Source organism: Glycine max, chromosome 6, assembly GCF_000004515.6.
Source record: "Glycine max cultivar Williams 82 chromosome 6, Glycine_max_v4.0, whole genome shotgun sequence".
Classification (NCBI taxonomy): Eukaryota; Viridiplantae; Streptophyta; class Magnoliopsida; order Fabales; family Fabaceae; genus Glycine; species Glycine max.
Genome location: NC_038242.2, coordinates 29,921,418 through 29,939,151, shown reverse-complemented (window position 1 = coordinate 29,939,151; position 17,734 = coordinate 29,921,418). Strand labels below are relative to the sequence as shown.

Genomic DNA, 17,734 nt, shown 5'->3' with positions numbered 1-17,734 from the left:
AAACAAGGTTTATTAAATATCTATCTTTGAAATAAACAGAATGATATTTAAAATATTTGATTTTACAAAATTGTTGCATTTTCATCCTGAGCAACTTGAATTTCTATTTTGAGTTTCAAAACAACTTTTAAGGTAAAACAGTTCCATCTGAATAATCAAAAGCATTGTAGTTTTTAAAAAGAATTTAAAACTCTTAAAAACCCCAATTCAACCCCCCTTGGTATTTTTGTCACCTCAGGATCATTGTGTGATAGTCAATCTCTTGAGCATAAGGGTTTTTCCAAAGGTGTCGAGTTTCCTCGTTTGGGGTTACCCTTGACGATGGACATCCCCACAACAATGAAATCCTGGACTTGGGGATGTTTTCCATGACCACTGGTAGCAGTCTCATCGCTAGTTGTTGCCATTGTAGTTTAAATTGTGGTTGGGGGGAAAGTTTTCCTCCGATCCCATGCTGGATGCCAACTGTTCTTGTTATATTTGACATAATCTTTCTTATGGTGGTGCTCCTCCACAAACTTCTCCTAGTACGATGGTGGGTGTATCTACCAAGACACTCTGACACTCAAGTTAGTAGCATAGAGGTAAGAGCAAATATCAAGAATGGATTAAGATTCGAATGGTTACCTTAAACTTTGATGACCCCTTTTATAGAGATAACTTGATCTATGATCTCAATTTCCCTTATAAGATTTACATAATTATGGTGAAATATAATCTTATCTTAAATGATAAATCCTTTTTAGATTTATATTTTATCTTAACCATTGTAGTATATAAATCATTAAAGATATAATTTTTCTCTTTTCTGATTTATCCAAATCAGATATTTTGATCATTAAGTAATCTACCGGATCAACCGCCAAGCACATAAACTTGTTGAGTTTGAATATTACACTAATCATCAAGTTTAATTATGATATAATTTAATATTAAAATTTATTTAATTTAGTACAAATTTTAATTATATAAAGAATTATTATTCTATCCTATACAAGTTAGAAAAACTGGTATTAGAAATAAAGAAATAATTTCTTAAAAAAAAGAAATAATAAGAAAAGGGGGAAACTGGCAGGATAAAAGTTAAAAAAGAAATACAAAATAATGCATAAAAAAAGAAGAAAATAAAGAAATAATAAGTAGAAAAGACACGTGGCAGGATGATAGAGCAATTTGACGCTACTAAATACTCGAATCGACATGAACTGCTTCTTCACATTTTTTTTTTCTGATGATTCGACGTGTCCTAACTCTGAAACTCTACTATTCTTTCTCCTCCGCAGAACCTTAACAACCAAAACCAAGCATTACAGTTCCCAATTTCACAGAAACACCAGAATTGATCAAAACACATAACAAAAAAAAAGTTAGTTTTTTCTGTTTCTTTTAAAATTTTGCCTCTCCTTGTTCATGTTTTATCATTTTCTTCAATTTTTTTTTTATTTCAAAAAATAAGGGGAAATTTTTCGAGCTGAATTTCGCAGGTGAAAATGGCGAGCGCTGTAGAGAAAGAGGGTGGCGCGAGAGAGGAAACTTTCTCTTTGGAGCTTCCTGCTCCACCTGGTTGGAAGAAGCAGGTTTTCCACTCTTTCTTCTGTTTCTCCTTTTCTGCGTTTTTTTTAGCACTGTTTTGCTTTGACTATTTCGTTTTGTTGAAATTCGCTGCTAAGTGCTAGGTTACCGTAATTCGTTGGTTTTGTTGTGTCATCCTTCTTGCTTTGGCGTCGATGTGGGCCTTTTTTATTTCTCCACCGCGTGATACCGTAATTAGGGCTTTTTGTGGATTTCGCTAGTTTGTGTCTAATTGTATCATGTTGAATTCATGTGCTTCGAAATTCGCAGGAAATGCGTCCAGAAAAAGTATCTATCAGACCAGTGTCAAGTGTCTGTTAGGGTTTTGTGGTCGCGCCCAATATTTTTCTATATCAAGAAACGTATTTTGATTGATTCTATTGGGTCTTATGTAAATATATCCGTAGACACGTTTATCACCTTTATTTGCGAAGTTGGTAATATATTCCAAGGCTTTTCCTTCAGCACTGCTTGACTTTCAATTTTCAGGCCATGTAGGACTCATGCGCTTTATATTGAAATTTAAATTTTACATTAATATATATTTTGGCTTACTTTAGTTTTCTATTTTTTTTAAATCCAGTAACGAGTTGTTATTACTGGATTGTTCTTGTTCTCGCATATGTGCTTATTGCATTAAATTTGTTTGGATATGGCTGCCTGCATTTTAGCTCTGTAGGTGTTATATAACAGGATAAGCAATTGTATTTTCTAGCAGATGGGTTTTGTTGTTTGTTTTGGCCTCCACAAACAATCATACTGTGTATCGATTGCCAAATAAATTCCATTTTTCATAATGATAAATGAATGTATTGAACAGCTTTTCAGAGAAACAGAAAAGTGTTTAGGTTGAATTGCTGGAATAAAGTCATTATTTTATGTTTTCCTAGATGCTTTTTGCAAATATGTAGTTCTGGGGGACCGTGGTTAGTTTTTCAAAAGAGGAGAAAAGAAGAGAAGCTACAGAAAGTTGGAAAATGTATAGAATCATTCCATGTTTGAGATCCAACGTAATTTTGCATTCTCAGAGTCTGGTTGATCAAGATGTCTATCAAAGGGAGGGGGTGGAATTTTTCTTCTTGTTTTGAATACATTGCATTACTGGTTGTGCTGAAAATATTTGGGAAGCTGTGTTACTCTAGATTTGCTCTATCAAATAGGTGAGGTTGGACGCCAAGCCACTGTTAAGATCACGATTTAGATCCTGTAATCACACAATCTTATGCATCTGGAGCCCTTTTCCATGCTAATTCATGCCACAGATTGTGATGGAGTGGGATCTCAGTGGCATCGCAATATTTCATGCTCAATTGTGGGATCAGCGATCCCCTGCAAGTAGAAACAGAAAAATGGGCCCAGTTTGCATAGTGGTCAATCGCACTGCGATTACGGGGTGGAGTGGAATGGCCCCCCACTGCTCTTGAGGCACTTGTTTCGGAGCATCTGGCCATTGCGCTCCCATTTGTGGCACAAATCACGGTGTTTTGCCGCTGCTCATCTGTTTGCGCTGTTGCCAGACAGCCTCTGTCATCACCATCTGTGTTCTCTTCCATCTTCCATAGAGAATTAGGGTTTCAGTTGCACTTTCATAACAGCGGTGGCACTCATCTAGCACTTAGCAGAGAAGTTGATGGGTCCTAGGGTTTCAGGGGACTTGAGCCAAACATTTTTCTCTGTTTTCTCTTTTTCTGGTTTGATTTGTTGGGCCTTTATTTGAGCCCTATTTTGCTTCTTTTTTTTGGTAGTTTTTTTGGTAAAACATAACATAATATAATAAACTAAAGAATAACAGTAATAAAAAATATAATAAACTAAAAAAAAAAATATGATATAATAAATTAAAGAATAACAGTAATAGAAAAATATGTATTATATACAAGTATTTTAGGTAGGGCAACGTAGAATCTTATGATCCCTGAGTTATGAGTTTCCATCCCCTCTTGAGCCTATGTACGATATCATGTTCAACAACCTTGCTCCAAGCTGTGAGTATCTTTCTATATTTTCCAATATAGCTTTTACAAATTGACATTCTTCTCAGAGTATGGCTTGTTTTATTTATCAGAACCTTTCCCTAGTCCATTTTCTCAAAAGAGGTTGAAAAATAAAAATTGACAGGGATTAGAAAAATTGTGATAAATCATTGACATTTGGTGCCTTAGATGCAACAGAATTTGTCATTCATAATTTATGATTTCAAAATGTTATCTGATTTTCTTTTCACAGCTAATTTTGAAAAATTACTGGGCATCAAATCATTCAACTGGCCATTCTTGACAGTGATATTTTAACGCTTCATGTCATTAATGAATTGGTTAGATTTAAACTTTTTGGGGATGCTGTGTGCCACTGTTATTGTAATGTTTAATACAGTATCATAGGATCATGTATTGCCATATCATTAAAATGTTTACATGGGCCCACATCAAATTGGCCTCTAATCCTCATCTACAAGGGAAAGAAGAAAGGGATTAGGGACAGAAATGGGAATAAGAATTTAGTTAGAGGAGAAATAGAGGATTCTAATGTCCTGAGGAGATTGGTGATGGAGAGCCAAGATTGTGCAATTAGGAGTTAAGAAGTTTTATTTTTTCTTTTGGTGGGGGGCGGGGGGATTTAGTAAGAATTGATACAAGGAGAGTAATTTGTTTCAGGGTTTTAAAAACCATGCTATACTGGTGGAGCAGAGTGGTTTAGTGTTGAAAACACAGCAGACCAAATAGTGGGCTGAATAGCAGTCGTCGCGGACTGGATAGTTGTGCTATGTGTTGATTTGATTTCCAAAAGCCCTCTGAACAGAGATTATGGATGGATGTTGACATATAATTGACAATCCAAGTGGCATATCTATAAAATGTAGTTTTAACACTTTTTCTTTCTTTTTGTTTTCAATGTAATTTGCTGAAACCGAACATTGAAACCAATAGTCAGAGATCAATCTTTGTAAAATCATGGAAGTCACTAAAATGTGGTTGTCATATCTTAAAAAGCTTATAAAACTGAGCTGAAAACAATAATTTTCTCAAGAGATTTGCAAGAGTTTCATACTAAGGGCTCTAAGTTTTATTGTGATGTGAAAGTAGTGAATACAACATTATTCTTAACGTTAGGGTCTACTTTAAGAAGTCAATAATAACCAAAATCTTGTATATGTTATGATTGTTGTGTTGTTGCTTGCTTTTGTAAGATGATTAACAAATTATATACTGTATTTCATTGCAGTTCATCCCAAAGAAAGCTGGCACCCCCAAGAAAAATGAGATTGTGTTCACTGCAGCAACAGGAGAGGAGATCCATAACAGGAAGCAGCTGGAAAAATATTTGAAAGCACACCCTGGTGGTCCAGCTGTATCAGAATTTGACTGGGGCACTGGTGAGACCCCAAGAAGATCTACAAGAATTAGTGAGAAGGCAAAGGCAGCTCCTCCATCTGTAAGTGAGCCCCCAAAGAAGCGTACTAAAAGATCATCAGCCTCACAAAAGGAAACTTCCCAGGAAGAAAAAGAACAGGAGATAAAGGAAGCGGAAATGCAAGAAGCTGATGACACCACTAAGGATGATAATGATATAGGGAAGGAAAAGGATGTTGTAAAGGAAAATCAAGATGACAAGTGTGTGGAAGATACAGATGTCAACAAATCCACTAATTCTGGAGAAGAAGCTAAAGCTGTAGAAAATGTTGAGGTACCTATTGACGAGAAGTCCAATGCTGCTGATGGAGAACTACCTGCATTGAAAGATAAAGTTGATGACAAAGGAACTGAGGGCTCTGAAGTTTTTCTGAGAAAGGATGAAGTAAAGATTGAGCAACCACAGGAAGAGACAAAAGAATATCGTGGATCTGGGGAGCCAGAGAAATCGGAAACATGCACTACTGCAGACAAAACGGTTGAAGTGGAAGGAGTGGATAAAGAGGAACACGTCAAAAGTACTCATGAATTTGAAGTTGGGGAAATGGAAGGAACAAAAGTGATTGGTGAAGAACATCACAAGCTTGATGAGATAAACAAGAAGGCTGAAACAGAGTTGACTGTGAATGGAAATCATGGGAGCTGAACTGGTGAGGTCAAAAGCCTGGAGCAGGGAATAGATTAATAAGTTCTCGGCATCTCTCCTCTCATTCTGACCCCTTTAGATCTGTGTTTGAAGATGACTTTAGTTTTTCTTACTGTTATTTATCTGATTGTTTCTTGAAACAATATACAATTGTAGAACATAGCCCTATAAGGTACCATTCATGGGTGTATTGGACATACGTGTAGCTTCTAGTTGCTATTGTAACATTATGTTGTAAGATATGTAATATGGACATGTAATCATATGTAAGGCAGTGATGCCAAGTAATTTGGTCCTGGCCGTAAAACGGTGCATATGAAAGTCTCATCTTCTTCATGCATTTGGATTATCTCACTTTTTTAAATCATGTGTTTGTGATTAAGATATACAGAAACAACTATATGCATGTTTCATGTTTTCTTGGTTGTTTTGTACGCGTGTTGCTCTTTTTTCACGGTCAACTAGGAGCTGCTTCCATTTTAGTGAAGAATCGCTTCATAATTCATATCAAAGATAACTTTTCTTGTGAAATATAACTTTTCCTTCACAAGAAAAGTTATCTTTCTCAACAAGTCATGTCTGCTGTCACGAGTATTTGCGGGTCATTTTTATTTGAGTTTAGAGAAAAATAAAACCTAAACCAATCAAATTTAATTTTGATTTTTTTAAAGTTTTTAATTAATTAAAACCACAACAACTGATTATAATTGGATTTATTTGGGTTGAATCATCAAGTTAGGTTAAAATATAAATAATATTTTTAAAATTTCTATTTTTTATTTTTTTTATGAAATTTTAATATTACCATAAACTAAAATAAATATATTCTTCAGGAATTTTAGACAGCAACTATATTAATTTCAACAATTAATATTATTTTCAATTAATATATATGTTTTTTAAATTATAATTCTATACATCTCATCAATTTCTTTACCTATGATATCATCAAGAAGTTAAATTTTGTCTTTAAAAAAAGTTAAACTTTAAACGTAATAAAGAAATATAAAATAATACTACATAGTAAGAAAGTCAAAACAAATGAAAAAAAAAGACAAAAACATCTAAATACTTGTGTAGTAAACTTACAATCGTTCATTGAAAGAATATAAAGATTATAATTAATTTTAGATTTTGTTAAATGTTTTGATATTGCTAATCCCATCTTCTAGTCTCATTTTTGCAAAGGACTCATCTAATTCTAATAAGCTTTTATTAGGATCAATGTCATTAAACTTCATATATAGCTTTCTCAACTACCAAGTTCTAGTTGTAAACTTTGTATACCTTAGATGTCTCGGAATATCCCAGTAATGTTTCACTATTACTCATGGAATCAAACTTTCCCAAATTGCCTTTAGTGTTTAGAATGAAACATTGACATCCAAAAGGATGAAAGTATGATATGTTTAAGCTTTCCTCCCTTCCACAATTCATAGGGAGTCTTTTTTAATATTGATCTTATATAAATTATGTTCTAATAATAACAGGTAGTATTCATTACTTTAGTCCAAAAGTGTTTAGGAGTAGAATTGCCACTAAGCATGGTTATTGCCATTTCTTGTAATGACTTGTCTATTTGAAGTAATCGTCCATTATGAAGAGTCCATACCCTTTTCCACTTACTGAGATTGTCCTAGTTGTCCCAAACATATCAATATGTAACAACTCTAGATGTCTAGATGTGGAAATAATGTTTTTACTTGAAAATGGATTCTTAACCTGTTTCCCCTTTTGACATGCCTCAAAAAGCAAATTATCTTTATATGAAATACTTGGTATACCTCTTATAGGTTCTGTTTATGCAACTTTGAGAATAATCCTGTAACACCCTAATATATATATTTTATTAGTAATTATATTTGATGTTTAATTATTTTGTTGTGTTATTTTATCCATGTATTACTTTCAAAGAGGTGAATTTAGTTAATAGAAGGGTGTGGGTAGATAAAAATCTAACTTCTCAAAGAAGCCTCTCGAGAAAGCTTCTCAAAGAAGTCCACGAGGAAGCTTCTCAAGGAAGCTACATGAAACGGTCTCGGTAAAAAACGCTTCCCCGCTTTCGTTAACCGTTGGATCTTCTCGAAATTTGGTCTGCAGCTTCAGAGAACACTTGTCCACAATCTGACCGTTGGGATCTTTGAGAGGACGTCTGGAGTGTGCGCGACATATCCGTTTCCCGAGGGCATTAATCACTTGTGCGTTTTGAGCCTTGTAGTCCGTGTAGCTTTGGAAAAACGTCATTTCTTCTCTTCCTCCTTCCCAAAGCCATTTCCAATGTGCCAAGCTTCTTCTCCATCACCTATAACCACCATTAGCCACCATGAAGTGCCGTTGTCATCCGTTGAAACTCCACAACGAGAGGAACCCATCGATCGAAGTGGAACCGTCCGACTTGGCTCGCGGTTTCGGTAGAGAGCGAAGCCCTAATCTGACCTTTCATTTTCCTTCAAGGTAATCATGGTTCTACGCTTGTTTCTTGTTAGTTTCATCTTACCTTTGCATCATTTCTGAGTTTGGAAACCGCTATTGCATGTTTTACGCTTCCTCTGAAAAACCCTAGAGCAAAGAGATTTTGTAAAACATTATTTCTTCATGAAATGGGTGTTATTTTCGTGACCTACACTGAACCCCGGTCACATTGGCGTGATCGAAATTTCAAAATGATGTCCCTTTGTAATACCCGAAATGCCCTCAGCCCTTTCATGTAGTGACGTGGGTGTTTGACCAAGAGCATTGTTGTTAGCTTTGTTTTTGAAATCCATATTAAGTCTCCTTCGTTTTGGCATGGTAGAGGTTTGCGTGGAACCGATGAGTGGGGATGAAAAAGAAATCTCCAAGTGACGTGAAGAGGAACCTACGGGGAGCTCACAATAGGTGAGGGGAGTTTATTATAAAAATTTACCATTTTAACACCCTAGTTAGGGTCAGGGAACCTACCTATGAGAATAACTGCCTGTCCTGTTGCATGCTGATTTTCCTTTATAGAAAATAATGTTTTTAACTAATGGGATGTGATATAATTGTCCTTGATGTGCACGCAGGTTTTCCAAGAGAAACAATGTTTTTAACTAATGGGATGCCATACAATTGTTATTGATATGCATGCTGGTTTTCAGGAAAAACTATGTTTTTGACGAATGGGATGTGATATATATATTTATTGTGATGAATGAAATTGTTGTCTTTATTTGACTTGTGTTGTTTGAAGACCCGGGGAGTGTGAATCTCAGGCATGAAAGAAATATGTATGTGCGGAATGCAATTTATTGTTGATGTTGCTATTTATGATTTTAATTGATGTGTGGTGATGTTGATAATTATGATGATATTGATTTGAGATGACGTCGTTAGTAAAGAACATGTCAACATGAATTGATGTTATTGTTGATGATTATGTGAATATGAAATGAGGTTGTTATTGTTGTTGATAACGTCATTGAGACGAGATGATGTCTATGTTGAGAATGATATGAAAATGGAATGTTGATTGATGTTGGAAATGCATTGGCATGTGCATGTTGTGTATGTTTATGGGGGGGTGCATTGACCTTGTCGGACGGCCCATTCGTGGGGGACTAGAGTGGTTAAAGAATTTAAGTATTTCTGAGGAGATGCTTAGGCGCTTTAATTTGTCCATGGTCATTGCATTTGATGGTGCCCATGTTCGATACGTTGGATGTTGTGTATGTTCGTGGGGGGTGCATTGAGCTTGTCGGATGGCCCATTCGTGGGGGACTAGAGTGGTTAAAGAATTTAAGCATTTATGAGGGAATGCTTAGGCGCTTTAATTGGTCCATGGTCATTGCACTTGATGGTGCCCACATTCATACGTCGTATGTGGTGTATGTTCATGGGGGGTGCATTGACCTTGTCGGATGGCCCATTCGTGGGGGACTAGTCTGGTTAAAGAATCTAAGCATTTGCTGCGGGGATGCTTAGGCGCTTTAATTTGTCCATGGTCATTGCATTTGATGGTGCCCATGGTTCATACCTCATACGACATAGGAAATAGAATAACTGTGGCAGAGTGTACTTCGTACTAAGGGGGCACGTCACCTGGTAGGGAACTCCTTGTGGCCCCAGGCTGATCACCTAGGGGGGGGGGAAGTTATGGTGCACGACTTAGTGGTCTCAACGAACTCTACATGGTTTCCTAAGTGATGTGTCATGTGGACACGCTTAGGCTATTTTCTGAGATTAGGTTGTTGGTACGTACCGCATTGCATCTGAGAGTTGAGTCAGGTGCATGCATCATTCCGAGTAGTATTGATTGGATCCATGGATGAATGTTGAGTGATTGTGAAATGTGGGTGTTGAATAATGAATGTTGTGTGAGCTCATGATGTTTGGCTATGTTGTATGTTAATTGTGAATATTTGGATTTGGTATTGGTTCTTTTTATAATGAACTCACCCTTACAATTTTGTATCGTGTGGTTGATACCTGTGATGATCGCGAACTTTGTTCGTGGGAGCAGAACGATAGCAATAGGGTGTAGGATGGTGAGATTCAGTTGAGAAGCCATCGAGCCGACGTGGTGACGTTGGAATTAATTGGGAGAGAGAGTTGTATTTTGTTTGTCAACTCCTCCATAGTTGGGTCATGAGTCATTTTGTTGAATCAAAGATGTAAACTTCAGATTTTAATTATATGTATGAACATATTTAATTTTCCATCATGTGGATGACGTGTACTAAATTGTTATTCCTATATATATATATATATTCACCTAAGTAAATGTGTATGGTTTAGCGAATGTATGTTGGGACAAAATTACTTCTATTTTCCTAAGCAAATTAAGGGAGTTTATTTTTATAAAAATTGAAATTATCGCATATTAAAGTGTTGATATCGTAGCGACGAGGTGGGTCGTTACAAACCCCAAGGTTTTTATGCCATACCAGTGATTTTTTTTATAGACAATAGACAAGATACATTTTAATATGATAACTCACCAAGTCTAATCTAGAGACCTTAGTTTGTTTAGGATGGTTTGGAAGTGTCCAAACATACACTGCATGTCCTCACCTTCCTCCATAGTAAACAGTTAATACTTGCACATGAGGAGACTCAACTTATTCCTCTTTACCTGTGATGAACCTTCATATGTTATGGCTAAGGTGTCCTAATTTGCTTTGCACTTATGCAATTGTGGACTTTTGTATGTTCTTCTTCAAAGAGAGCACACAATAGAGCATTGTGAGCTTTAGAGTTGAGCATAAATCTTTGTTTTTGCTTTTTCATTTGCTTCTGGGGATTTCATTTAGCTTAACATCAAATGGAATATGATTTCCATTTTTCACAACATCCCACATGTCAATTTGCATGGATTCAAAATGCACAATCATTCTTTCTTTCTAGTATTCATATTTAATCCCTTTGAACAAGGGAAATTTATTGGAAGAGTAACCTTTTTCCATTTTTTTCTTTGACTAAATCATTTCCTTTGTATTGTTAAATACTTAATCAGAGAGGCCAAAGTCTGATGCAAACTGAAATATCAAAGAACACACACTCAATAAAGTGAATAACAAATAAGCTCAAATAAACAAATTAACTTTGCTAGGCAAAGGATGAACTATTTAAGTGCAAAGTATATCGTCCAATGAATTTGACAGAGTTCCACTTCTAAGTTTTCTTGCTTTTTTCCTCTTAATATCCTTGTTGTTGAAATGCAAAGCTTGAGTTGCCTTTTATAGACTTCTATGAAGTATCTGTTACAGGATCAATGTTGGTTTCTTGATATGACTGTTGTTTCACAGTTGGAGGCAATGCTATGTGTCACACTTTTGTTGGAGAGAAAAAAATATGGTATAGACAAATGCATGTGCTCCTTCTCCTTAGCGAAAACAACCCATGAGGAATATTTTGTTAATTCCTTGTATTTCCTTATATTTCATCATTTGTTAAATTCAAATGTTAGAAATTCAAAATAAGAGATGCAAAAATGAAATTTTGTAAGATAAGTTCGTGCACTTTCCTTTTTTGCTAACATGAATATCAGTACAATGGTGAACATCATTTATACTTAGTATAAAATAAAGCACATAAGTGATTTAAGTTCATTGGACGTGAATAAAACAACACAATGTATGAACACTAGTTTTTCACAAATAGTGAATGCTAGTTAATTTAACAGTGCGTTGGACGCTAGATATAATCTTAAATAAAACTATTTCCACTAGTGACTGGACACACACTTGTAAAGTTGTAGAATGAGAAATAATACCAAGTGTACTCGTTATGTAATAGGTCATATTCACTTAAGAATAACTCATTAGTTCATCAATAATATATACCTTTGTAATAATAAAAATCCAGGACAAGAATGGATTGTTCAAACTTAACAACTAATAATTTCTCAATAAACACCGCCTTCTTCTAAAATCATAGGAAAAATAGATGATCCATATTGGAGTATCTCTCCAAAAGGATGATGCATTGCTCATGTAACAATACTTTTTTTTGTTAGCAGGGGTAGTGTAACAATGCTAAGACATAATTTAAAAAAAGACTTGTTAATTGTGATTTAAGTAACGATTTTATTATAGTCAATCTTCTTATTGATTGTAACTAAAAAAAAGTAATTATATCCTATCTTTTTTAATAATTGATTCTCACATTTCACCAAAATTAAATTAACAAAGAGAAACTAAATGATTGGACACAAGTGATTAATGTGCTAGAGTTAAAGTTGAATCGTTCAAGTACTATCCGAGTTCGATTCTTGACAGAAACAATTCTTGACTAGACTTCACTTACCTTCCAGTCGAACTCCTAATTAGTCATGACCCCTTTCTCTTGATGAACCGGAGGATTAAGAAAATAAACTTGAGAATAGAAGACAATGTCGGTATATTACTATTAAACTCATTAAAAACAAATCATGGACCATTAAATTTTTAACTTTTTTGGTGAACTTTATCAATATACTTAAATACGATTTATGGTGACTGATACAACAAAGAATGGGTTTATTCTTGAGATTTGACTTTGGCGTTATCTTCATGTCTTTTAGCTAAGTAAGATAAAGTTGATTTCGTGAAGAATCAGTGAATGTGTGATTTTGTGTGTGAATCCTGATTGCAATACTCGGTAAGTAGAAGAGAAACAGGGTTCAACAGTCAAAGGGAATAATCTATTTGTTTTAGATTTATCTATAAATTACAGTCTCTGTGATCTGCACGGAGAGAGAGAAAAAATGGAAATAACATTAAGCATCAAATTTAAAACAAAATAAATATAAAGCAATGAATAAAAAATAGGCCATGTAGTTCCCCTGCTAAACAGATTTAATATACATAGCGATCACCCTACAATAAACTTAAAAAGGCCTTTGTTTGCCAAGGTAGATGAGCAAAAATAACAGAACATGCCATTAAATAATGACATCAAATTTACAAAATTTCAGTGACACTGCTCGTAACCCAAGCTTAATTAACCTAACAAAGAATGGGCTTGTTGATAGTTATGAAGCAGTACAAGATAATGCTGTGAAGAGACTGCTCCCAAGACAACAATTAGGTGACATGGGTAGAAAAATTAATGGAATTCTCTATATTGATCGCAAAATGATGAAATGAAATGATATCTTTTGTACATTGTTTTCCCTCAAAGCCCCTTAAGCTGAGCAGCAAGGCCTGTCATAGAAGTCCACTTCTCAAATGCGGTGGCCGAAGAGACGAAGGCAATTTTGGAGGACTCAACATCATTCTTAGAAACTGCTTAAAACCGGAAGTGTCAGCATATGCTCCAAAGTTTATCAATTGACTACACATAAGAACATATCTATCATTATATAATAGCACAGCATGATTTCCTTTGATAGCTGATGCTATGATAGTCAATGTGCATGGCTTAAATTGTGATTGCAGTTGCAATTGTGTTGTTGATAGGCTCAAAGAGCTCTATTCTACTCTACCAAAATTTACCATTAAAACTACAAAGAAAAGCTAATAAGATAAACATTCATATTTTTCATTGATGATAATAGCCAAATGAGGGATACAATATATAGCCTAATGGTTGTCAATAACAACCATACAAGTGTCCTCATTTAACTTTAGAAAATATAAAATAAAACTGAATAATATAAGGATAATATCTAAGTTTCTAATATTTAAATACCTATTTGGGCCTCTCCAGGCCCATTCTATCAGTTGTGGTTGCTGAAATCTCAGGCAAATGCAGCCAATACGACCGCAGTTATGGAGACCTCAAAAAGCCACAATATTTTGTAATCACAATTGCAGTTTCAGATGGCAATTTAAAATTGAGAAAATGAGGCGCACACACATGTGTGTGTGTGTGTTTGTTATGAATTTGACATGAATCGCACCTGATGAAATTAGTGAAGCTAATGAGGAGTTGAATGAGTCTACCTCAGTCTTCTCTTCAGGACTGGAGCTCAGCTGTTAAAAGGATACTTAGAAACTTTGACATCTAAACCTCCAGAGGCAGGTAGAGAAAGATTGGAAACAAGATAAACATGAAAATATGTCCTAAGCTCAATTTTCAAACATTCAGATGGAGATTTAAGAGTTTGCTCTGTTATTTAGTGTATTCATTCCCTTGTGGGAGGTACCGATTTAGAAATTTCTTTTGTCAATGTGTTTCAATCTCTGATGCATGAAACTGAAATTGAAAGCAACAATTTTCTCACATTCTGAAAAATCAAAATCTGATGCAGCAATAGTAGAATTTACATATCAAGGAAATAAATTTCCACCAGTTACCTGATTAATGGAGTAATTGGCACATAGTTTGTCATTTCCTGAAATTATCATGGTTTTAAGACCTTTTTACACTGCAATACACTGGTACACAGGTAATTTTTCATGGTTCCTGAAATTATCATAATTTTAAGACCTTTTTACACTTGCAATACTCTGGTATACAGGTAATTTTTCATGGTTCACATAGTTGCTGAGTGAACCTAGTAGCTATGGCCATCACCATAATCTAGAGAAGGGTTTTTTATTTTTTATTCCAAGAATTCAGGATGAAAGATTTAGTTAAAGTATAATTCCGAATGAATACCGTTATTTCACTCATATTCAAGAATCAAACTTACTTTATTGAAGGCTATATTAGCCCTTTGGACCCAATCTGCGTCCGCGTTTCCTCCAAGGACAGAGCCAGCAGCAGATAGATCATTCTTTTCAAGTGCTTGACCAACCGTGCTTAGCTTGTACACCAGATCTTGAAGATACCCTGCTTACAAATTCCAGTTTTGGTTAGTAATGTCACTTTGAAGCCATCCAACAACAACAATCTACTCTTGTACTATAAATCAGAATACACAACTTGGAAAGTGAGACTCTCATCTTCCCTACTCTCTCAATTAGACATTCTCAAGGTAACTTTTTTTCTCTTTTGGAGATACATTTCACATACTACATCCAGCTAGTTACAAAAAAAATTCAATTATCCCAAACTATCCTTCTTTTATCTTTATCTTGGTACTTTGATTTCTTAATCACATATCTCTTTCAATCTACCCTTTTTCATTCTCATCTCCTAAATTAAATTTCAATAGTTTTATTTTCCCTTAAATTATCAATAGTTAAAAATAATGTTATAATGTTATATCACAGTAAATTGTTCATTATAATATAAATCTAAACTAATATTTATATATTAAAAATATTTAGTAATATTGAAAATGCCTAAATAACAGCCAATCAATCAGTAGCAAGGGAATATAAGTTCATTAGCTCTGTCCCTCATTCTGGAGATTACTGTGGTTGGGAGTAGCAAATGATCCTAAGGTAATGCGTCCTCTTGAAATCTCAGTTGTATTACATTAAATTAAATTACTGAATAATGCTGAGCCTAAGCCTACAAACAAACCCAGCAAATAGAGGCAAACAATTTGCATTTAAGCTCAAAACCATTCACAATAAAATGTAACACAAACAAACTTTTTGGGCCAAATTTGTTGGTTAGAAATCCTCAAGATATAGAATAGATTACAGCACTATAGCCCCTTCAGGGTTCAGACTCTCAAACCGACTAATATCACTATAATTTATTCCTTGAATTTGAGGGATGTACTTTTTTTGTTCTTGAAATTAAAAATGTTTTTTTAGTCTGAATTTTGACATATTATTTTTTTTAACCTCACATAATAAATTGACATTTTATAACAATTTTTTAATGCTTTGTGGTTATTTTAAAATACAAATTTAATCAGCTAAAAAATAAAAATTAATTTATATCAACTAAAAATAACCACAAAGTGTCAATTTAGTATGTAAAAGACTAAAAAGAACAATTTATCAAAATTTAAGGATAAAAAAACAGTTTTAAATTCTACAGACTAAAAAAAACACACACCAAATTCAAGAAATAAAACAGGAATTAAGCCTAAATTTATTTGCATTCTAATCAACCATGCTCAATTGCCCGTTAGCATAAACTTTAATATTTCATAGTAACAATTACAACTAATATGATAAATGGCTATCTTTAAGTGACAATGAAGTGAAAAGCAAAGAATGCGTGCAGTAGTGGACCTGTTTCTTGTTTGGAAGAACTGATCACACCTTGCTTCTCAAGTCTCTTCTTTCTGTCACGCTTTACTTTCTCCAAGAGTTCTTCATCATCATCAGCCTCAAGTATTGCTGCATTTGCATTCTTCTTACTAGCCAATGAAAGCACGAAGCTGGTGATGAAGCTGATGGACAAGCCTCTCTTTGTCACAACAATTGGAGAGTGTGGAGGGGCTGGTTGGTTTGCTGCTTTGCAAAGAGTTAATTCCCTCTTCACTGTGCATTTCATTATGGGATTGTAGTAAACATATGTTGGTGTTACAAATGATGATGATGAGAATGAATTAGTTAGTAGGAAGGGGTTTGAGGTTGAGAGAATATTTGTTGCCATTTTTTCTCTTTCCAAATCTTTCTTTGTATTTTGTTTTCTTATTTTCCTGGTTTTTTTTGGACAGCAAAATTCAAAGACCACGGCAATTTTGATTGAACCTTTTGAAGAGGATAAGGTTGCAGGATTATGTAATCTGATCCAGTCATTTTTAAGATCCTGAGGGGGCATTGCAGTCGTATTGAATATTAACCGTATTAAAATCAACATTGCAATACCATCCGTTGTCGCTGTCGCATATTGAATATTATTGATCCATATATATAATTTTATTTTATTTTTAAATATTTATAAAGTATTATGAAATTTTTTGTCTAAAAAAAAGTATTGTGAAAATTTGTGTTTAAAATTTTAATGAGATTTTTATATTAAATTTAAATTCTTTGTAATTTTGAAATATGAAATGATATTTAATTTAACTATTTTGATAAGGTTGAATAACGAATTTAAGCAAATTCGACCCAACCTCACCTGTGAACATGCTTACGTTATTTTATATGAATATTAGAAGGGTCTTTGGTGCTTAATCATTGGTTAGATCTAGAATGCATTTTTTAAATTGATTTGGTGACTTAGAAGGCACATGATCATCTAATCCAAAATTAATTAAATTTTGGATGCTTAATTTAGTAAGTATTCTCTCAAAATTATTTGACTCGTGATTGATTAATTTTAGGGTTAAATAAGAGTTGAATTAAGAATAGAAATTAATCTTTAAAAATTTATTATAAATCCAACTATAAAACTTAAAAAATGGATTGGTCGTTTTCATTAAATTGAATTCTTTTACTACTTGCAATATGTTCTTGCTCTAACCAACACCCCCTCCCCTTATACAACCATGGATCACACCACATTCAACATTATCCTCAATTCCCGGAATAACCGACTCTTCATATCAAGAATTTCAAAGGACCATTATCGATTAAGATAATATATCTCCCTAACCTAAGCCACAATATCGAATACATAAGATTTTTTTTATTAGTAATTACACAACATATAAATCATATCACAAAACCTCTATGAACCCTTGTTAAGAGCAGCCATAGTCTTATTAGATGCAACAAATAATATAACATAAAAACACAACATCATAAGACTTTGAGGTAAAGTCTATTTATACTTTTGAAAACATCTCATTTTATTCATAAAGATGTCCACATCAAGTAGATGTATTTTGATTATAGGAATAAAATGAAATACATGAAAGGAAAAACAT

General features: G+C 34.1%; 2 protein-coding genes across 4 annotated transcripts; one reads left to right on the top strand and one right to left on the bottom strand.

Annotated features, from left to right (window-relative positions):
* The first annotated feature begins 1,233 nt into the window (after positions 1-1,233).
* LOC100813840 (uncharacterized) lies at positions 1,234-5,930 on the top strand. Its single transcript, NM_001252783.2, has 3 exons — positions 1,234-1,366; positions 1,485-1,577; positions 4,795-5,930. Exons 2-3 carry the CDS (start codon positions 1,491-1,493, stop codon positions 5,626-5,628), a joined length of 921 nt encoding a protein of 306 aa, NP_001239712.1. The 5' UTR covers positions 1,234-1,366; positions 1,485-1,490; the 3' UTR covers positions 5,629-5,930.
* A 6,975-nt stretch (positions 5,931-12,905) lies between these two features.
* Positions 12,906-16,666, bottom strand: LOC100812589 (thylakoid lumenal 16.5 kDa protein, chloroplastic). Of its 3 annotated transcripts, none has more exons than XM_003527145.5 (4): positions 16,149-16,666; positions 14,705-14,844; positions 13,970-14,042; positions 12,906-13,401 (listed from the first exon to the last, which is right to left on the bottom strand). In XM_003527145.5, the coding sequence occupies exons 1-4, from the start codon at positions 16,513-16,515 to the stop codon at positions 13,394-13,396; spliced, it is 588 nt and encodes a 195-aa protein (XP_003527193.1). In that variant the 5' UTR covers positions 16,516-16,666; the 3' UTR covers positions 12,906-13,393. The 3 variants fall into 3 exon arrangements, with proteins under 3 accessions (XP_003527193.1, XP_003527192.1, XP_006582104.1); XM_003527144.5 differs by having other exon boundaries at positions 12,906-13,352; XM_006582041.4 differs by lacking the exon at positions 13,970-14,042 and having other exon boundaries at positions 12,906-13,352.
* Between the last annotated feature and the right edge of the window lie 1,068 nt (positions 16,667-17,734).

Excerpts from the sequence above, each read along its gene's own strand:
- LOC100813840 (NM_001252783.2), top strand. The coding sequence starts at position 1,491 with ATGGCGAGCGCTGTAGAGAAAGAGGGTGGCGCGAGAGAGGAAACTTTC. Across the intron at positions 1,578-4,794 it reads CACCTGGTTGGAAGAAGCAG|TTCATCCCAAAGAAAGCTGG; the intron begins GTTTTCCACTCT and ends ATTTCATTGCAG.
- LOC100812589 (XM_003527144.5), bottom strand. The coding sequence starts at position 16,515 with ATGGCAACAAATATTCTCTCAACCTCAAACCCCTTCCTACTAACTAAT. Across the intron at positions 14,845-16,148 it reads TTCTTCCAAACAAGAAACAG|GGTATCTTCAAGATCTGGTG; the intron begins GTCCACTACTGC and ends ATTTGTAAGCAG. Across the intron at positions 13,353-13,969 it reads AGCTTCACTAATTTCATCAG|TTTCTAAGAATGATGTTGAG; the intron begins GTGCGATTCATG and ends GGTTTTAAGCAG.